This window comes from Venturia canescens, chromosome 2, assembly GCF_019457755.1.
Source record: "Venturia canescens isolate UGA chromosome 2, ASM1945775v1, whole genome shotgun sequence".
Taxonomy (NCBI): Eukaryota; Metazoa; Arthropoda; class Insecta; order Hymenoptera; family Ichneumonidae; genus Venturia; species Venturia canescens.
This window is the reverse complement of record NC_057422.1, coordinates 3,067,402-3,090,147: the sequence shown is the minus strand read 5'-3', so window position 1 is coordinate 3,090,147 and position 22,746 is coordinate 3,067,402. Positions and strand designations below refer to the sequence as shown.

Here is a 22,746-nt window from a genome sequence, read left to right as displayed (position 1 = left end):
AAAAGTGGCTTTTTTAAGGTGTTCCTTTCGCATGAACGTATTTTTTGGTAGCCCAAGTTGGGGTATTCGAAAGCTTCTGCTTCTGCAATTTTTTCAACTCCTATCGTTAATGTCTCTTTTAAGGATTCGACAACCGTTTATTTTTATCGCCGCTATGGATTCCTTCATTTTTTTTCTATCTGCGAGACAGTTTGTATGAGGAATTTATAATTATTTAGTACATGAATTATCGAATAGAAATTTCGTGGTGACGGATTCTCCATAAGCTCCCGTATAAATTCTGCGATTTTGCTTCCTCATCGAGGAAGCTTTGTGACGATGAAAATTTTTTTTTTTCCAGTTTTCAATGTCAATGTGCTCAAAATATTCCGAAACATCGAAAAATCGTATCTAGAAAAAATGTCCGGATGTGCTTGTGCGTGTGTGGCACTGCAAAATTAAAACGCTTATAACTCGGAAACGGTTCGAGATGCAGGGCTACCCTTTTGCACAGATGTTAATCTATACAAGCTCTTCATTCTCTGATAATTTTGTCAGAATTTTTAAAAATTAACAACTCTGACGACGTTTTGAAATTTTCATGAAAAGGGTGTCGACGCTCTAACTTTCGAAAATTTCAAGATTTATTAATAATTTTTTTTTTATAAATAGACCATCATAATAGGAAGGTTGGTATTGAATTTGGGGAATATCGGTTGAGCGGTTTAAATTTTACGAGATTTTGAATTTTACGAAGATATGAGTTTTTCAAAAAATCGTCTAACCGCTTGAATTTTTGGAAATTTTGTAAGATATTGTGTATAAGTCTGTACTTCCTCTATACTTTCCAGCAAAGTTGTCTGAATTATTTAATTCCAATGTAAATAGAAAAACGATGAAAATTGAAAGTTGCAAACTGTTTTTTCTGATGGCTCGTCATTTAGTTTTTTTTTATGAATTTAAACAAAAAGATAAATTAAAGTTCGTAAAAGAAGGTAGAGAATATACATTATTTCCTTGTATACAAAAAAATGGTGCAAATTAAAATTTGCAAATTGCTTCCTCAAGTTGGTCAAGATGCACGATGCTCAAGCCAAAATGAAAAATATAGCACTTCATAGAGTAAGCTTTGAGCATCGTGCATCTTGACCATCTTGAGGAAGCAATTTGCAAATTTTAATTTGCAGCATTTTTCAAGTTTTCATTCTTTATGAAACGTTCGATAAGCTGACCTGAAATTTCGCCAATCTAGTCGTACGCACTTGCACTTAACTGCATTTAAAATCAGTTATTTGCCGAATATTCGGGTTCGTGAAAATAATAGCTTAGCAGTAGCTTTTCAATGTTTTTTGCGTTCTTCACCCTTTTCCATAAGATCCAATGTAAAAAACTAATTAAATATTCTCAGAAGCGGTATGCTCGAACCCGTTAAAATTTCGCGAGCAAATAGTTTGCAAGTTTTCGACCGTATCTACCAATTTGCATAAAAATTCTTCTTTTTTCGTACGCGGTATCGTTCCACCTTAATTCTCCGAGCCTCCTGCACTTTCCTGGCGAAAAAAAGGTCCGAAGAGGACTCACCAAAAGTTTGTTGTCAACGGTCTTGACGACGATTTCCTCGGGCGTGTATTGTGAGACGTCGAATCTGAGTTTAAGCATTTTGTTGTCGCCTTCATCCTGGATGAGGGGGCTGTTGAGTCCGTCCAGCCAGGTGCGAGAGTCGTGTTGGGGGCTGAGAGAACTGTTCTGGGTACTCTGTTGGGTCGTTGAGCTGTAAAACAAAGGCTCATGAGACTAAACAGGCTTGGACGAGGGCGAGGGGAGAGCTGACGCTAACGAATGGGAGGAGGCGTATAGAACGATCTGTGAATCGTGCAGCATTCGTGCGAAATGACGCGGGGCCGAATCGCGAAAGTGCATGGAAATATTGAAACATCGATTACTGAAAATGGGCTTGGCAGAGAGCGTGGAACGGTGCGTTTCCTAAAAATACACAAAGTACGATCGCCACAAGTGTTACCGTTGATGGAAGAATTTTTCTACGAGCGCTAAAGTTCTACGACAAAAGTGTGTGTGTGTGTCCAAGTGTCAGAAAACATAAAAATACGATGAGGATGCTCGAGGCGAGAGAACGAAAATTGGGAGTGCGACGATGACGGAGAAACCAAAACGTTCTGCGGTGAACAGCCTGCGGAAGACCGTGGCAAATGAAAACTCTCGAAACTCCGATATTGCTCATAAAAAACTGTACTTATGATGAAGGAAAAAATGAATGCACCCGGCGACAGTCGTTGATCGATGCTGCTCCTCATCCAGAGCCAATTTATTAATTAAGGATTTAATGAGCGCTTCGTTAACCGGGACAAAAGGTCGTGCCGGACGAGAGACTAGCAGCCTCGGGCGTGCGAATTAATGTGCAAGAGAATTTAGCTGGCCAATTAAATGGGAAACGTCACATCGATTGCTCGTCCCGATCGTTAGCAGCGTCAAGCATTATAGTTCATTGAGAAACCGATTTTTTTTTATCCCACTGGTTTATCGTTGTCAAAGTACGAGCAGAATCGACGTCGAATGCCTGAAAAACCGACGCTTTGTCATTTTTTTTTCTTCAATTATTATAGATTTTCGAAAAATTTCAAAAAACTGAGTCTCGAGCTGCGGAATCATTTCGATCGGCGATGCTGCTCCCTTCAGCGTGGATTTCCTCGCACGATAAAAAGCCAACAAAATTTAATACGAACGTGCTGTACCGTGCGATGTGTTAGCGACAAATGAGACTCCGGAGTCACAAACGGTTACAATTCCCATGGAAAAATTCGTGGATCGTTTCGTCCTCCAGTTTCAACGATTATCTTATTTCAATCCAATGAATTAATCATGGATCGTGATCGTTTGTACGGCGAAAGCTTCTACAAAATAAACATCGTTTACGTCGAATGCAGCGGGCTCTACGTCGTGCAGCGATTTTCAAGGTGTTCGCGGTGTAATTTAACGGATGGGGGAGAAAAATGCTCGAATTGAAGCTCGTGAAGTAACGAAAAAAATGGATTGATGCGGCGCTGTTAAAACTACACGATGGAGACATTTGGCAGGTCGCTTCTCTTGATTTTTCTCGATTTCTACCCAAGTACTCGATCTACGGGCTTTTCCGTCACCTGGTGAAATTGTCGAACATGGAGCGCTTTGGCTGAGCCGAGGAAACCGGATCGACCTTATCCCAACCTTCCGTCTTCGAGGTTGTGGTTCGATGCTCGCTGCTGCTCGTGTGATGTCGGCTGGGTATTATATTTTACAGTTATCTTTATGTGAACCTTCAATATATCAACGTTTATTTGTAATTACAATATTCTTCGTTCGCGTTACAGCGCTTAAACCAACGTGCCAAGTAAAAGTCGTCGGATGCATCGGAGCAACGGACCACGCGTCTGTCCCATTTTAAAGGGGCAAATAGTGCATTCGAAATCGTTCAAATTTTCATCAATTTTTTGTTTCCCGATCGTGTTGGAGCTTACAGAGAAGTTTCGGGACTGATATTTGGCCTTCTCGTCGTTTTCTATTCCGAGATCGATCGTAATTCAACGTTTTTTGGTAGATTCAACAAAATTTTATGAAATATTTCCGATTTTTAAGTTTTCCTGTCGAATTTGCCTCAAAAAATGCAATTTTTTTGGAAATTTACTCATTTTCGGGCCCAACATTGCACATTTGGACTTTCGAGGATCCTGAGAATCGATTTTTTCGTTTCGTCGATGACAAACGTCGATTCGTTTTTAATAAGATTCTTACCGAGGCGAAAACTCGTCGAGGGAACGCGATTGGGGGAAAGAGCGAGGGCGCGGGGAGCGGGGGTCTTGAAAACGAAAGTCGTCCCGCTCTGAGTGAGTCGAAGGTCCGACTTTACAGAGGCCCATTGCAAGCAAGATGCAGGAGGGAAGGAGAATCGTAATTTTGCCGGAAATATGAATTTCCTGAGAGGAGATCGGCCGAGATAATTGATGGAAAAAGATCGAGAGATCACGATCTGCGAACTTTGCGAAAGTTTTACTTTTGTAAACGACCATTTGAGATCTCGCTCGAATCTCCTCGCGGCCCATTCTTCTCGGCGCGAGAGGGCGATGTACTCGCGTACATAAGACGAGCTCTCGGAACGACGCTGACGTTTCCAACGTTCGAGTCCAACGAAATGAAGGAAAAAAACGTTTGTAATTCACCAATTTTTTATTTCACGAATCGTTGGCGCAGCTTGAAAAACTACGAATCGCAAATTTGGCAGGGAACAAAATAGGAGAATTACTGGAATTATTGGAGAGTTTTTCCGATCATTTCGTTGGACTTCAACGTTGGAAACTTCAGCGTCATGCTCTCGGAGCGGAGCGCCGCGGATAGATCCGGTAATAAACGTGTCGTTGCTCGGAGCTTCTAAACCGTTTGAACTTTGTCAGCGCGGTGCTGAAACGTGGGACGGTGACTCGAGCTTGTAGGCGTGAAAGCGAAGCTTCTGCTCGCCCCTCAAGCCTTGGAAGGAGGTCGATGGACATTGGGCACGCTGCTGTCGGGTTCGAGCACCGACGAATGACGGCTTCGATTCATTTTCAAGCTGCTCAATGGGGCTACGCTCAATGGGATAATCCTGCTTGGAAGTCTTCGCAGATTTCGTTAAAATCGAGGCAGCTCAAGGTGATCGCGAAGGGGGGAGAGGAGAAGGAGAAGAAGCCACTCGAAAATCCAACGTCCTCCAAAGTCGTCAAACTTTTTCTTCGACTCTCCAATTCGATTGTCCTCCGGATGCACGAAGAGACCGGAGAGATTCACGGTCGGAATAGAAATGAGAAGCGGAGGAAGAGAGAAGGAGATTAATCGAGGCTCGGCGCTCCCCCTCGAGATCGAGATTCGCGTCCGAGCTCAGAGTCAAACGGGACTTTGTGGGCCCAGGAGGAATGCGAAAGAGAGCTCTCCCGAGGTCGAGACGATGCCATTTGCTTCCCACGACTTCGCTGAATAAGTTGGAAAGCTCGCACGACCGCGGCACTCCCGCTCCCCCCCACTTTTTCTCTCGTCCGCGCTGTCGGGGGCCGAAGCGTTGGCTCTAGATCGTTTCGATTAATGAAGTTAAATACAGTTATACGGCGCGAGCTCGACTTCCTTCTCCCGCCCAGCCCACCGACGTAACACACGCTCCAACGAGCACGATTACTCTCAACAAAAACCCATCTGTTTACAGAGATTCTTCACTATAATTACACATTGTGCAATCGCTAATTCATTCCTCGGCGAGATTCTTATTCCAATCGAATTAGTCATACTCCCAGTTAGGATCCGCGAGCCCGCCACGCTCTTACCAAATCGACAGCTCAAAATAGAGAACCACGAACTATGACGAATCGATTGATTACTCGAAACTTTTGAATTATTTTGAAATTTTTCATTTTCATTTACTATTTTGAGCTTTTAACACGGCACTCTACGGAAGAACTCACGGTAACAGTAATTGCGAAAAAATTTGACGGTGATCGAGAGCTCCGGAAAAGTTAACACCGTGAAGAAAATTTATCACAGATTCCGTTCCTTTGAAAAAACATTTTAAGGAGGAACTTAAAGGGAGGTTATGTAAATACGAATTTCATTGTTTTTATCTAAATTATCTAGGTTATGTAAGCTCCGTTTGCTTTATTTGTACGGGATGAACCCCCAAAAATACGTCATTTTTGGGTGGAATTTATGTGATATATTTAAAAAATGGCAGAATTAAACGGCCTCGAATTTTGCGCACATGTTTTTTAGAGTTCAAACTGTGGAACAGTACTTTTCTTCTAAACTATCACCATTTTTTATTTGTTTTTGCGTATGAAAAGATGGGGTCTGTGGAGTTATTTCCCAAGCGTAGGTATTAAATATTCGAAGTTTGGAAATGATTTACTAAAAAATGTCTGAATGAAATGGATTAAAAATTGGAGAAGCTATAGAAAATATATCCAAAAATCTATTCTAAAAGTTTCATTAAGCTATCACCACTTTTCTCAAGCTGATGTCCCTCCTTAAGCAAAAGATGAAAAACTTCAGTTTTTGACGTGTCGAAAGCAAAGCGGACGTCAGTCATTACGTTGACTGCTGGTAACAGCTGATTGAACTTCGGGCAAATTCGGGAATCGCGGGAATTTCATCAAATTTATTTTTCAGAGACTCACGCGCTTTCATTCGTCTAGTAGCTTCGCTTTTTTCAACTAATTGACTTCGATGATTTCAATGATTTTTTGTACTTCAAGTGTCACCGGTATCGACTCAACCATTAATTAGTCAAGTTGAAGTAAAATTTCATATTTTTTTATATTTTTAAGGAGGGTGGATAGCGATGATTCAATGTTGCCGTGCTAAACCATGTTAAATACATTCAAAATTTCAAAATGATAAGAATTTAATAAAACTTGGTGAACATATTCTTTAGTGCCAAATTTGACAATACAAATTTTGTAAGATTTTTCTTCTGTACAGTCATCGAGTAATTGATCACTAAAGTTCGCGTGTATAAGCATAGCGTTTCCATATATATAGGTATACATTCCGGGCATAAGAAATTAAAATCTGCTTTAATGCGTAATTACTCGATAACTAAGCAGAAGAAAATTTTGAAAAAAATTGTGTCTTCGCACTTGATGTTGCGATTATCACCAAATTTGATCAATTTCTTATCATTTTGACGAATGTAGCCACCCTCCTTAAAGCATTTTATTACATTCTTATGATAAAAATATTCTCAACGCAAGTGTTTATTATTTATTTTGTTAATAATTTAGACTTGAAATTAATCAAGGTAAAAAGTAGTTGCAAACTTGACTAGTCATAGGACGGCCGAACTACTTCAATTCTTACGAACGCATGGTTATTTTTTGTGAAGCGAGAACTCGATGAAAATTCATGTGTCATGCCAAAATAAATATGTCGTACAAACGCGAATGAAACTCTGCTATGGATCCTTGCAAATTTCTAAACACTTGGCGGATCATCGACGCTTGTCTTCGAGCTCCTCGAATTAAACTATGTTCAACTTTCAAAATTCCGATTGTGAAAACAGAAGTAACCGTAGCAAAGCGGCACAATAATTCTACTTTGGAGTTCATCATCGAGTGGACATGAATTTTCCAACGTTTCCTCGGTGAACTCCGTAGGAAAAAATAGCACAGATTAAACCTTTGTCAAAGCAAATACGCAATTTAAATGTTTTTATTCGGAATTTACTTGAAAATTAGAATGTTTTTGGTAAAAAAAACCTCCAAAATGGGCGACATGGAACCCTGACACTGTGGTGTCGTAGCAGTTTTTACAATTTATTTCTCTCCGTGTATAAGAATTGTCGAGAGTGTCAAAAACGTCGATATTTTTTGCCGACAGTCTCGAAGAGTTTGCTCAAAATGAAAAATTCTTTGCAGCATCAATTTTCGTGAGGATCTTCGTCGAGATGAAGCTCGGTTACCCGAAAACGTTGATTTCGATCGAGCCGAGCGTTCGATCCAGTTCGTGGGAAGGAGCTACAAAGTTTCGAGGAAGCAGAGCGTTCGCTGAACGTTGGTCCCTTATCCATGGACCTTAACGCACCGAGGAGCTAGAGCGGTCTGGCTCCAGGGTAGCATCGTCGGTAGGTCACCTGCACCGGAAGTTGAGTGCGCGAGTTTCCTGCGCGGCGCTTATTCCAGCGGGGAACTCGCGAGCGATCGTTTTATAGCCTCCGCTCGTCGCTTTACGCGTCGACGAGTTTCGGAGCTTCCTTCTCATTCTCTCGCATTCCCTCTTCGTGCCGCCCACAAAACCTCTCATAAATTACATCTTATCGTCGAGTTCTCCTCGGCGGAGCGAAGAGAAAGAGAAAAAACGCGAGGTAAAAAGAAACTGGAAAAGGCACGCGACGCTATAATCAGATCGCCAGGGAAACTGGGTCTGTTTTTTGTACGAATGCAATCGCCCCACGAGAAGCGAGCTCGTTCGAGCTCTTTCTTTCCAATCGTTCGTCGAGTAACGAGAATGTCGTGGCTTCCGGAAAATTCCTATTACGCGCGGTCGCGTGTCTTTTTTCCCTCACCGAAATGAAATTTATAAGACAACGGATCTTGGCACGTACGCTTGGAGCTTTGAGCCTGCTCCGAAGTTTAACTTTCCTCTTCTTAAGGAGGGTGAATCACGAAATAAAAATAATCAGAATTCGATCGAATTTGGTGACAACATTCTTTGGCATCGAGTATACAAATACAATTTTTTTCAAATTTTTTTCACCACATGGTTATCGAATAATTGAGCGTTAAATCCAAGTTTTTATGCACGAGATGTATACACGATGCTGAAGTTTTCAACGTTGGAGACCAACGAAATTCACGAAAATAATATTTGCAATTCACCAATTTTTTATTTCACGAATCATTGATGCAGAGTGAAAAACAACGAATTGCTAATTAGCCAAGTAACTAAATCGAAGAATTACTGGGATTTTCAGCTCATCTCGTTGGACTCCAACGTTGCAAACTTCAGTGTCATAGATTTATATGTAAACTCTATGCTTATACACGTAAACTTTAGTGTTCAATTATATTCGAGAGCTATGTGATAGAAAAATCTAAAAAAATTTACATCGTCTTATATATTTTTAAAGAATACATTTACCAAATTTTCTTAAATTCTTATCATTTCGAAATTCTTCAAATTTTTAACACGGCTTAGCATGGCAACATCGTATCGTCGCGATCCCCCTCCTTAATGGAGAAGACCAGGGACAAGCTTTTTTTTATTAAAAATTATTACAAAATGAAAAATTATAAATAATTTAATGAAATTATAAAAAAAAATGTAAATAAGACAAATAAACATTAAAAATTATTTTAAAAAAATTAGAAAAAAAACGACGAGAGAATGAAAAAAAAAATTTCAAGGTGTCCCCCGAGAGCTCGAAATTTTGTCGGATGATTTCGTTCATCCTGGTGCGACTCCGTTCGAGTTTTTCCGTCGAGATTCCTTCCCTTTTGATTATGGAATTGATGGCCGGACGAGCCCGTTGGATTCGTCGTAATGCGCCGTGACTATGCGAACGTTTCAACGTTTTCGATCGCATGTCAAGCGACAACGTCGCACGCAGCGCTCGGGAGATGAAAAAAGCGTGATAAAACGCGTTCTATAAACAAGTCGCGAGGCTGGTTGGTACACGCTATTATGAAATGCGTAGCGTCAAGGCAACTGCTCGCTCGTTATTACGTACAAAACGCTCGAGCCCCTCAGTTCGCGGAGACTTTAATGTACCTTCAACGCCGGTGAATATTCATGAGAAATCGGGCCAACTCTCAATGATACGAGGCCGCTCCCGACGTGCCGAGACTACTGGAGCACCGGCGCAAGCGAGCACGCAGCTCCTCAGCGACGATAATTTCATCAATTCCATTAAGCTCAGCGAGGTCTTTTCACGTCGGGAAAATCACCGATTCGCTACCGCCTCAACATTTTTCAATGAGCATCAATTCATTTAATGACGGTCACTGAAAGTCTGATGAACCCCTGAGAATCCCATCACAGTACGACGCTGAAGTTTGCAACGTTGGAGTCCAACGAAATGATGTTAAAAAAAAAAACTCTAATGATTCCAGTAATTCTCCAATTTTGTTACGTGCCGAATTTGAAATTCGTAGTTTTTCAAGTTGCACCGATATTTCGTGAAATAAAAAATAATTGGTGAATCACAAATGTTGTTTTTTTTTCGTTTTTTTCGTTTTTTTCGTTGGACTCCAACACTGCAAACTTCAACGTCGTATCGCGGTGTCGATCTTCGGATTTTTCTAGTCCGACAATTTCCCTGAAAAATCAATTCTCCGCTTTCCGTAATCCGGGTGGACGATAATGATTTCGTAAACGGCACGAGAATTCGAATGCTCGACTTTGGAGGGCCGGATCGACGTGCGTGTTATTCCCGAGATCGTAATCGCTCGAAAGCTCATTAACGATTATTCTAATTGCTGTCACGTTAAGGCCTCGTGCCTGGATTGCTTTCTGCGCAGTTTTACGTCCCGCAGCGTACCGGGGACGTCATCGAAGCGGCGTTTTTCCATTTCCGAGAGTCTTAAAGTCCTCGCCTTCCAAACTTTTCCGTCTTGCTTGTCCAAAGAATGGCAAAACGTTCGAGCTCCAAGACTCGATTTCCGCGAGCCTCGAGGGCGTGGGCGTCCGAGAGTTTATGGTCAAGTTTTTTCCGCTCCCCGCGTGGGTGTTGAAGAAGGTTTTATCGGCGACTGTGAAGAGAGAAAAACCTCTGCGGAAGTGTCGAGTGATCCGGAGGCATGCCGAGTTCGCCTCATTCATGCGAGCGAGTGCGTGGCGTGCGCGCCCGCGCGCACTTTACGTGCAACACGCGAGCACCGCTTGGTGAACAATCAAGTAAAAGAACATCGAGAAGGCGGCAAGAGGGGGGAGGGAGGCAACACTTTAACGTCGGCTCGATCGAATCCTGCACACGAAACGCTCTGGAGAGGGACGCGAGACGAGAGATCTTTCGAAACTGTGCTAAGGTTCGAACTAATTCGTTAGAATATTCGGTCAAAAGTTGGACTGGACGTTGCAAGGAAACCGCTCAGTTCTCATTTTATAAAATTCATCATTTTCAAGTTTATCGAGCCTTTTTGCTCTTTTTACCCTCATTTTTTCTCTTTGTTTTTCCTTAAGGACTACGAAGAGTGTAAACGTTGATTTCGTTTCTCGGGACAAAAAATCAAAAAGATTCTTCAAATAGAAACTAAAATGGCGACCATTTGAAGAAGAAAAATCACAATTTTTGTGGATTTTTCAGTGAAAAATTGTTTATAAAAGAAGAAGAAAAAAACTTTATTAAAAAACGGCTACGTCGTGGCGAAAACGAACGTTTTTTTTACGAAATGCAATTCGAATCAAGCCACTGTCGACGCCGATTCAAGAGGTACCATTTTCAACACAATTTTGAACGAAATAAATGCTTTTAAACGTTTACACTGTCCATAGCCCTTAATTTGATCGTTTTTCCTCATTTTTTATTCGCTTCTTCGTCTTTATCTTTTTCTAATTTTATTTTTGTCGTTTTTTTTCGTTTTCTTCGAACTTTTTGTTCCCCCCCCCCCCCCCCCCCCCCCAAAACTTGACGTCCAATAACATTATTTTCGTACAAGTTTGAAGAGGTTTTGCTCTATTATTGGAAGCGAGTATCCATGACCTTAAAAACTCTTTCATGGCAAGCGTCACGTCGCATAGGAATTTCTATTTTCGCGCTCGTTCAGCCGGAACCGCACGCGAGATTAATTTCCTGCCGTCAAAAACTGATCTGGTTGAGAGCATAATTATTGCGAGTTCAAATCGAGACGCGAACGATTGTACTGAGCTCACGAAAATCGATGGAGCACTATTTTCTTCATTTGGGTCACGAAAGGCCATTTTTTTCAACGAGAGATGCAGCGACGATGAGAAGCTTCGAATGATCAGCGATGATGCGCGCCGGCCATGCAATTTTTGCGAATTTCAAAGAGAAAAACAAATTTCGATTCATAACGAAGTGACCTTTGAAAATTGATGAAAAATACGTTTTTTTCAATATCATTTTATCTTGATAAAATTGAATTTTTAGTAATTTTTGAAAAAATACGAAAAATCGAGTTGAAAAAAAACAAATTTCCCGGATTTTTGGCGCCCCCGTTCTGCCCCCGTCCGCGCGTAAAATCGACTTTGAAACTAAAACCGGAGGAAAGTATATGGAGGACGAAATGATCGAGATAGCTCGGCGATGCCGAACTCGAGAAATGCTGCGTCGGGACGATCACATACCGCCAACGAATCGTGGTCTTGTGACGCGGTGGATAAAGGTCCTCGTCGAGGAGCATCGTCGCCCCGGAGCCGAAAGTACGGAGTGTTGACAGTGGCCTGGAGCCGCGCGAGACGCGGAAGTGTGCGACGAGCGTCCAATCTGCACGGTGTTATGAAAACGACTGCGCAAAAGGAGCACGACGCGTCGCCGGATCGTGACGCGTGCGAGCGCAAGTGCCGGGGGCCGATCGGGATGAGCTAGACAAATCGGGGGAGCAGCTGTTCCTCGTCCCCGAGCTCCGATGCAGCTTCTTTTGGGCACGTAAACATCCGCATTTATAAATACCCTCGAGAATGAGGGAAAAAGTAGAAAATTATGTTTCGGGTCGTTTAACCGGCTGGAGAAAAAAATTGAGGCGATCCAGAGCCGGAATTGAGCTGCAGCGGGAGCCACTGCGACGCGATTATCGTCGCCTCGTACCCGAGCCTCTCCGGGAGCGCAAGCCCGGAGATAAACTGCGCGACGACATCGCTCGTCTGACGTAATCCACGTGAGCGAGTCCCACTGAAGTCATCGACGCGTATTTCTCTACGTCAATGCAGAAACATGTTTGCTGATCGCGCGGCGCACACGTGGAAACAGAGTTTCTTTTAGCTCCCGGTTCGAGACGCTTCGACCTCCGTCGGGGAAACAAAGGACAAAGCCGATGCTGAGAAAACATTTCGCAACGTGCCTCGAGGGATTCGTTTCGTTCCTGGACACTTTTGTAGAAACCTTTTCGAGACGAACACGAAGAATGCGACGTCAAAACGACCCCGAACTTAGCAGCGTTTGAGTCCAACGAAACGTAAAAAAAACTCTCCCATAATTCCGCAGTAATTCTCCGATTTCGTTGCCTCCGTGAAATAAAAAACTGGTAAATCACAAATTTTCGCTTCCTTCGTTTCGTTGGACTCGAACGTCGCAAACTTCAGCGTCGCGACCTCGAATCGCTCGATGCTGCGACCCTTTGCTCGGGCTCGGGCCCTCTTCCTTGAGGGAGAAACTGTCGGGGGCTTGGATTTATCGCCGCAAGGCTGTGCAGCTTTCGGTCTATCCAGCTCCCCTTCGACCGACTATTTTAACGCGCTGCGCACCCTCTCTAATGAAGGAAGTAAAACAGCGAGGGTGAGAGGAGACGAAACTCATTGGTCGCACGTGTCTTCCCTCGTGAAGCATCTGCGGGGCGGAGCAGGGGCATCGGAACGAGGGGGAAGTTCCGAGGAGTGGGGACGTCACTCGTGAAAAGTCAGCCGTTGGAATCGAGCATGACTTTTACAGTTTCAAAAATTCGCTTCTCTCCCCCTCTTTTTTGTTCATGCAATTAATTATTGAATACCGACTTTTCTGTGACACTTGTCACTCGGGCGCGCGTCAAAGTCGTTCAGAGTTATTGAATTTTTTCATTAGTTATGTCCAAGATTACGCAAAAAAATCGATCCTGTATTTCGTGGATATTGAAGAATACATAAGTGTTTTAGTTTTCTAACCTCACCGCTGAAAATCGGTTGGAATGTTAAAAAATATTTGACGAGATTCGGATTGCGCGACGAATGGAGACTTTCCTTATTTTCCTGCTCTAGGTGTGTAATATACTATTTCGGTTAAATCTCTGGTAAAAAATTAAATTTTGAGTTTTTAAAAAAATCCTTACAGAGTTTTGCAGACAAGGGTCCACGCTTTGAGGGAAAAATAGTCCACTTTGCAACCGTTCCAAAAAGGGGGTTTTACTTATGAGATGATCATCTGTAAATGCTATTCGTGTGAGAAAAAAATGTTGGGGTCAACCTGAGCCCAGATGCACACTAAGGGTTAAGTAAGTTTCGTATTTTGGAATTTTGGAAAAATGTAGTTGGTGCAAAGATCACGGGGTCGTTATCCATCTACCTTAATTTCAAGTTTCTGTCGCTTTCTATTTTTCCTGTTATTTTTCATTTTTTAAACTTTCATTTTGCTTCATTCACTTTACAGCTTTCCTATATCGTGTTTCGATTTGTCCAGTGCCCCGAAGCAGTGCAGAGGGCCTTAATAAAACGGTCAACCAGTCCACCAATCTCCCTTTTGTCTCTCATTTCCGAGGGTCCTTTCCTGAGCAACAACCCTTTTCCTCCCGTCGTCACATTAAGGTACCGAGGAAAGCGTGTGCGTATAGACGAGCAGGGATTTCCGTCGTCGGAAATTTCGAGTGGAAGTGAAAACGATGGAAAATGAAGTAAAATGAGAATTGGGCTCGAGACCGAGTTCGAGTTCGACTGGAAGAACCAACGAATTCGTTGGAAAAACTTGTTTTCAAGAGACAACAAAAATTTTTGATCTTTCGAGCCTTTCCATGCTGGAAATACGGAAAATAAGCACCCGAGATGTCACGATAACGACGAAATTAATGAGTTTTGCAAAGCCCCCGAGAGACAATCTTTCAAAACGATTCAACGTCCGCACTTCAGTCCGGAGCGACATCGTTAACGAGCGTCCTTGCTAAACTTGTTTACGAAAGTTCAAATTTATGCCGCGACGACGCATAACAGTGAAAAAATAAAGTTTGAGGAAAAAGCGACGAAGGACCTTCGGAGCGCCCGCGACCTTGAGAATCATCGCCGAGTCTCGAGCCTCTCGGTTTCCCGTGCAGCTCCTGCAGAAGACCGTTCCGAGCCGACCCTCCGCACCGGCAGTTCGTCCCCGCGGGTCAGGGCACCGGGGGACCGGGACTCGAGGATTTCTAGTCGGCTAGAACGAGGAACAACAACGAAAATAATTTAAAAAATCAAATAAAAGGGAACGAGCGACCAAGAGCGAAGACAACAGCAAAAAGCCGAGGCAGGACGCTGCTCAAAGTAGTTCGAATCCACGCCAGTCCGGCGACCGGCCCACCGAGAGACAGGGCCAGCAGGAACAGCACCAACCGAGCGAATACTTTTGTTGCTCAACGCGCTTTCGGGCTACGCTGCTCCCCGAGAGTGTGGGCAGACTCCGTCACAGAACGCTGGGAGGGGGGAGAGAGAGCGAGAGAGGACGAAGAGCCTTCGGGCTTTTCGACTACAGTGACCGAATCACTATAAATAGCTCGCTACCAAAATACAAGTACGGACAGCGTACGTGTGCAGGTATAAAGCAGGTAGCTCATCTCGAATATGAGCCTTTGGACAGAAAATAATGACCAAAAGGTCCGATTCGATCGAGCGGATTCGATACCCGAATAGGGACTCGGGACGAGCACATCTTCGAGGAAATTTCGGCGAGAAACTGTTGCCGGAAGTTCTGTCCTTCTGCCTCCTTCCGGAGATGAAATTATCGGGAAAAATGATGAATTTTAATGAATTAAAAGCATTTGGGACGATCGCTGAGATGCACGGATTTTTCGTTCCCAAACGTCACAAGTTCGATGGGGATAAAATATGTGACTTTGTGATCTCGTTGTAGCGAATAAATGGACGTTCTTTCGCTCACGTCCTCGATCCCCGAACGCTTCCCCTTCGCAGCCTCCGGCTAGTGACGCCGCGGTGAAAAGTTCGGTGGACTTGCCTCTGATCGCTCGTTATTAATAGCGAGCCCATTCCTCGCGAATTTTTTGACATGTGTTTCTAGGAAAGTGAATCTGGTCTACTTTCCTTCGGCTTCGATATTTTCCGTCGTGTAGAAATAAACACCTCGCTGGTTAGTCGGTAGAAATACTCTCTGAATTTTGGGACGAAATTACTTTTGTGACAAGCCCAAATTCGATTCCCTGTAATTGGATTTTTGGCTCCAGCGCTCCGAACATGAATTTCAATTTTTTTGGGGTGAGGCGAATGGAAAAATCGTTTGATCGATTTTACAGAAATCCGAGCCTTCCGCAACCTGAGTCAGCCAGGTTTGCGATTAAATTTAATTAACTCACAGGAGCTTCGTAAGTGTACGCGTGTGCGATTAGCCGCGACGAATTTCGAAGATAGGTCATCGAGATACGTCTCACCATTATTATGTAAATGTATAGAGCGCGCGGAAAAAGAGGCCGGTGGAACGGGAAGCGGGACGGGGTGCAGAGTCAGCCTCGATTAACGTCGAGACCGCAGCGAACGACACTCGGATCCACCAACGCGTTTCAATAGCTCTGCGGGAGGCGACCGCCGCACACGGGCGCGTGTATTTCGAAAGAATTTTTAAACTCAACATGCTCCACTTTACAATGACGCTGAGAAGTTTCCTACTTCTTGGGCTGACTCATCGGACACCCTTGCATGTGTTCCGACACCCACGGATCGCACTCGAGGCGATGAAATTCTCTCGAGCCGTTAGAACGGAACGAGAGTGAATTTTTTGTAGAATTTATCTAGAACTGTCTGCAGCAAAATATTTACCATTTTTCGATGATCGAAACAATGTGACGGGAATATAAATAGGAAAGTTAGCAATTTCCGGTGGGCAAAAAATGTCGATTGGACGGGGGGAAGAATCGTAGTCGGAGCGTAATATTGAGGGGAAAAAATTTCGTCGAACTAGAACGGGAGAAAACTGCGCGTTCCAGCGAGTCGCCGCCTCGTTCGGGTCAATCTGTTGCTCTTGCGTTTTTGCGAAAATACTTGAGCGGAGTGAAGAGGCAGGTGCTGCACTTTGAAACTTTTCATCGATAACGAGTTTATCTTGGGTAATCGTCGAAAGAGATACAGCGATACGGGTACGCGTTTGCACCGCGAAAGAGCTTCGCACACGGCTTAACTTGTTGCTCGAAAGTGCAACGGTCGACTTTTGCCAAAAGATTCAAGCAAATGAGGCAAAATTCGTTTGCACAGTTTTTCAGGAGTTTCGGACGAAAAAAAGGGATTTTCACTCGTGTCGAAGAAATATTGTGACAAGATCGCATTAAATCGATCAGTGTCGAGGAACAAGCCTTAAACAAAGGCAGTGGACAGTGGTATCGACCGAAAAGTAACTCTACTTGGTAACTCTATTGAACGAACCTCGTGGTGCTCTTGAAGAAGTTGTTGCTTTCCCGGTTCATGAGTTCACTGCGGAATTTCGACATCTCGTCCTCCATCTTCCTCATCTCGGCGTCGAAACGTTCCCGTATGTTTGAGAATTCGGTGTCGATGACGCTGAAGTCACCGAGTTTGATGGGAATGTTACGCTTGATACCATTGTCAGCCATTTTATTTGTTTATTTATTCGTTTTGCTGTACGCTCTGTTTATCTTCCGGTCGGTCTTTCAACCGTCGATTTTTCGCACTTCAACACAGACACTCACTGATTCTACGGTGAAAAAAATACGAAAAGGCTTGGATTTTCAGGCGTCAAGGAATTTGAAAAAATGAGACAAAGTTTTATGTGATAATTCGATGGTTAGTTTTTATTTGAATTATAAATCTCGAACGACTTGTGTACTCTCTAAACTCTGGCGGAGCAATGAAGCAGCGCACGCCGTCAACTACTGGTTAAATAGATACGCCGGTCTGAAAGCCCGAGTCGTGGGTGTTCGGCGAGACTCGGTCTTCCTCGAGCGCCCCCTCCGCCCCGCGCTCCCCCCACTTTGTCCAACTGGCTCTACCCACTCCGCCGCGCCGTGAACCGTCACTCTGCGACTTCGATCCCTATCGGAACTCGCGGCAAGCTCGCGGGCCAAAATAGTCAAAACATTCACGATGCGGTCCACATTGGGCTGTGGATTCAGTTTAAATTCTCTTTATTTTATTCGTTCACCCGCATTTTAATTGACCGGCTTTTTCGAATAAATTATTACCGTTTCGGAAATTCACCACACCGCGTAATCTCATGCTCCAATTATCATTTTTTCAACTCGGGACTTGATCGAATTCGTGTCACACGCCACATGCTACCTTTATGGTCAGACCGCGTTTGCCAATTCGTTCTTGACCATTCTCACATTCTAGGAATAACTAGTCGATGAAAATGCAGTTTACGAGAAGGGGTGATTCACCCAAACGATTTATTCACCACAATTCATTTGCGGCGACCCTGTTACTCAAATGGCGATCATTTCGTGATGATTCGAACCTATTTTGGACTTTGATATTCCGAGAGTACATTTTCCGAATTGATTTTGTGACTTTTTCCCAGAAAAGCACTGCCAAATTTCGTCAAATCAGGATTTTCGGCAATCCCTTATCAGTTTTATTTTTGTCCAAAAAAAAAAAAAGAAATTAAATTTCAGTAACCATCGTTATAATTTACCGGAGATTATTCTAATTCAGAGGAATCTGTTTTCCACTTGACGAACGCACGAAATATCTATCTCGAAAGAATTACCTTTTAGGGAACTATAAAATTCGTAAAATCCAATCATCTCTTGTCGACGCGACAGCCGTAACGAATTTCCATATTCCTAATAAGCGAAGTAGTTTTTTTTGTTCCGCTCGTTAAGGCGATAAAGGTACGATGGACTTACGACAGGTGAACGATTATAAAAATGATCTAATAGTGTCTGACGATTCATGCTGCAGCAGCATCAGTTGCGGCTTTGGTAAACAAGAGCGTAGGTGACCCGTCGTGCAACGCGAGAAAAATCATAATAGTATTCTAAGCTGAAGGTGACTAATGCCACGGCCGCACGCGGACCGCGAACCCTTCCCCGTTGACTACCCTCCGCTAAGTTTTTCGCTTTTAAACTCGATGAAACTTTAGACTGTGCGCAGCAGTGGACTGAAGTATGAAATAAAGTAAATAAAAAACAAATGTACGATGTGGGGATCAACGAGAGGCAATTAATCGAAAAGTGAGCACGAGCCAACGTTGCATCTTGTCACAAAATCGCGCGTCGTGTCGTTGGCTCACCGCATCGCGCTCACACCTCAATCGTTGACCGTTAGCGTAAGTTCGTCAAAATAATAACAAGGACGCATTTTTCGCGGCTCTGTACGATACGCCGAATGTCTAAAGTCTACTTTAACCTCACTGTACGCCGAAACTACAATGAGAAAAAAAACAATCAAAATCCCTCGGACAGCGATTGCGTGTGAACGTTTTTTGGGGTTATGAATACGAAAAATATTTTTTCGAAGGTTTGCTGCGACTTTCAGGCAGGAAAAAGTAGCGAAACAAATAAAATGGTACTTTAACGAGGTAATCGTCCTACGGATCGGTGTATACGTGGATGTGCTGAATCGATTTGAGAAACAAGTAAAAAACATTGTTCCAAGAACCAAACTTTTTTCATCATTATTTTCGTTTTGTCCGTTTTAAAAAAAATACACATAAAGAATGCTTTCGAGCTCTGTGGAGGTGTCACGTGTGGTGGGCGATTTGTCGTGGAAACACCGCGTGCGCGTTCGCATATAGACTTAAAACGTATTACAACGAAACAAGATTCATCGTCACCGATTAAGACCTCGATTCAATCCCACTCGCGCGAGGATCTTTCTCGAATGAACGTTGAAATCTCGACGACGCTTCCTCTTCACGATGCTTTCTTCGTCACGAATTAAAAATAAACAAATGAAATGACCATTACACAGAAAATTATTACTAAAAATATTTCGAGAACCGATCAAATCAGAGAAGAATGAAAGGAATGAAGCAGAAATAAATGGAAAATGACACATTAACGTTAAACTCGATCCAATGAAAAAAGTTTACCCGATTTTCGAAGCTCAACCTAACCTCTTACACTCTCGCCCCCACGCGGTTCAACTCGGAAATAAACACGTGAGGAAGCTCAAATATGGGAGACTCTCTGCCAGAGACAGTGACGGCATACAACTCGCATATATTCTTACGTAGTTCGCGAGCTATTTCGGACTTTCGAGACGCGTTTCCCGATCCTTCTTTCTTGCTCTCGGTTGTCTTCCCGCATTTAATAGTAATACAAAATACGAGAAGAACACGTTACGGAACGCCTCAATGGATGACGCGTCTCTCGTCGAATACTGCAGGCTCACACACACATACCAATTTTGGGCCAATTCCTATATCGCGCCTCTTCACAGTTTCGAGGTCGAGTCAAATTCGTTCTCGAACTTTGCTTCACGCGAATCGTCCACGGATTACAAACAGAAAATAAATTCACATTTCAATATTGATATTCTTGTTGATATTTTGGACACAGAAGAAAAAGTTTTTGTGGAAAAAACAATATTTTGACACTTCGTCATGATGGGCAAAAAATTGAAGAGCTTTTTTGTTTTATTTTTTTCATCACGAGTTTCGTTTCAATATTCACAAATTTGAATAGAAAACGTACTTTCGTCTTTGTCCGAAATCCAATCGGGCGATTGATCGCACACACTGCGAAAGACGCCATCTTCCGTCGAATATAGTCGTTGTCGTTAGTATTGAGTATCGTATTGTACGATACAATACATGCAACAGGACCAATCAGAACGGATTCTACGTCCGAGAGAATCGGTCATCGAAGTGGCCGTTTGCGTATATTTTATGGCTCCAGAGAGTACGAGGGTAAAAAGTGTGTCATTGCCAAGAAAACTTGATCTCCAGCCGTGTTCTGCTCGTCAACGTCGTCGACGAGGCCCAAGATCACGTGTGTACGTGGGCTCGCATAGAGAGGATGAAAAAATGGAAAAAATCACGTTTTTTCGGTTCGCTTACTCAACGAAACAGTCTGCGTTGTTGTGAAAAAGAAAAATCAATTCCGAAATATTTTTTTCGCTTATTTGAAAAACATCTAAAAATGTTGATCCACTATTTTTCGCTCATGTGATTCATGCCTCGAAGTGTGTATTGTGTAGCTCTGAAAAGTGGCACTTTTCCAAATCCATAAAAAAACAACATAACGAAGCGTAGGTAAATATTTTTCTTACCAAACGATCTACTTTGGTCAAAGTTTTTTTTCGATCAAGTTTAACTCGATGACCGGTGCAATATATATTAATAAATGATTCTTGTTCGTAATTCTCGCAAGGTCGCGTGCAAGCAAATATATCCATTTTCAGCAATTTTCGCATTTACGAGCGAATTTCGAACGATTTTTTCGCAATCAATTAACGTCCTTTTTTTGTTCCGTCTTCAAAGATTCCACAAAAAAACATTTTCCGGTTATTTTTTAGCGCCGATATTGCTAACCAATTCATTTTTTCGAGATGTAAATTATCGAAAAAATCTAGCGAAAGATTTCTAACGTTTCGTAATGATTTATTGAGTATTGAGTGCTCAAGTTCCTCAACTGACACCCCACGCATTTTTCATTCCGATGTATTTCTCTTGTTCCTTCGCCCGATCGACATAACCTCAATGTTTTACTATTGAACAATCGGAGTTGTAATGAATATGCAGAATACCTTAAAATGCATAAGAACAACCGCTTCTGCGTAATAATATCAAAAGTGAAGATCGCAAAGGCGTGGGAGAACTGGAAAAACTCTTCAAGGATCTGAAGCATGACGTCACTGTTCGGGGGGAGCCAGATCAATGAAGCGCGTCACAACAGTCCATAGATGGACGGACACAGTGCTATAATTTGGTACATTATATTATGTGCATAAAAATACGCTCCACTTTAGTTAACTCGTGTGCATTGACGTGCTAAATTATTCTTTTTATTTCTTTTCATTTTAACATTTTTCTTTTTAAAGTTACGTAAAAGCACGTTTTTTCGATTTTCCGAGCCGATAAAATACGTGATGTCCATTAGGAAGTGAATGTTTTGCAACCACAGCAATGGCCGTGATTTTCCGTTTGATACGAGAACTTTTTCGATAGAACGACCGATTCAAGTTTTAAAAACGTACCTAACCTTCAATTTTACCACACATTTATATCAATGATGTAATAATTGTAAGAATTAAACGTAGAAAATAAAACGTTAAAAATGATTTATGCGCATACACGATGCACTTCGATGTCCGGACGATCAGCGATCAACAAACGAAATGTTCGAGAAAATGCCAAACGAATGTGTGGGCGACATTTTTGGGCATGGAGACTCTGAAAATGCTCTCTGTCGTCATTCTTATATTCGCGTACTTTATAATATGAATGATTGTGAAAAAATTTTCGCATTTCTTGTCCTTCAAATTGTCGAAAAATAAACATTTTTCTCCTTGTACGATCGAGGATATTTTTCATTTTATTTCAGTCATGGCGGTAATGGTTAGAAAATTTGTATTCCAATTTTGTCCGGTTATCGGGATATTGCTTATTATCAATCGTTATTCCTTTACTACATCCGTAAGTGATGGAAATCATGTTTTCGATGTAAAATTCATAAAGTTTTATTATAATTGGCCTTAAATTTTATTACATAGACTGATAACCGCTTACAGAGTTTACGATGTAAGGTTAGAATTTGCATAAAAGCATTTTTTTTTTTTTATTATGCGCCGTGGACTCCGTTACGAAGGAAAACAGTTTACACGAAAGTGCTGGACACTTGTAAATCGATTCGGTGAACTCCTCCTCACTCGAAAAAGGGAAAGAAGGCGACTCATCTCGTGGATCATAATAAACATTCTTTTGTCTTGAGAATGTAAATACAAACTCGAGAACGAGAACTGCAGAGCAGAGAATTCCGGATCCGCCGTTCCATTTTTACAAATTCTGAATTTATTAATAGAATGAGGAACTTCTCGTGGTGTTTCGGAGGGATTTTCAAAAATTCGGAAAAAGTTTCGAAGTTCTTTGGCGAGGTTTTTCGAAATTTTGCTTACACGCATGATCGCGAACTCAACAAGTGTTTCGTCCGAATTTTTTTTTTTCCCAATTCATTTCCGTTTCGTATGGTTTTCGAGGAATCACGTATAATTTTTAGTGCCGCAATTAATGGAAATCGTGATGGGGAAAAAATGATGTGAAATTAATAGATTCGAATGGTTGTAAAAAAATAATAACCACCTTCACGATTTTTTTGTTCGTTTACTTCTTTTTCATTGATTATTGTCATTTTACTTTGTTCAATAAAACAACTCAAACTGCTTGGAAGCATTTCAGTTTAGATTTTTTATATTCACTGACGATCGAATGAAGCTTTGCCGCTTCTATTCCGCATTCCGTTTTAT

General features: G+C 42.3%; 1 protein-coding gene across 3 annotated transcripts in view; it reads right to left on the bottom strand.

Moving 5' to 3' along the window:
• Positions 1–17,206, bottom strand: part of LOC122406830 (heat shock protein beta-1) — a 28,054-nt gene extending 10,848 nt beyond the window's left edge. Inside the window, exons 1-3 of one of the 3 annotated variants that reach the window (XM_043412588.1) lie at positions 16,744–17,206; positions 3,135–3,254; positions 1,561–1,750 (exon numbers count right to left, since the gene is read on the bottom strand). In XM_043412588.1, the coding sequence (XP_043268523.1) occupies positions 1,561–1,750; positions 3,135–3,254; positions 16,744–16,931 (498 nt within the window). In that variant the 5' untranslated portion in view covers positions 16,932–17,206. Of the gene's footprint in view, positions 1–1,560; positions 1,751–3,134; positions 3,255–11,790; positions 11,956–16,743 lie in introns of those variants that run through there. The other 2 variants (XM_043412590.1, XM_043412589.1) reach the window with 2 other exon arrangements.
• Positions 17,207–22,746: the final 5,540 nt, after the last annotated feature.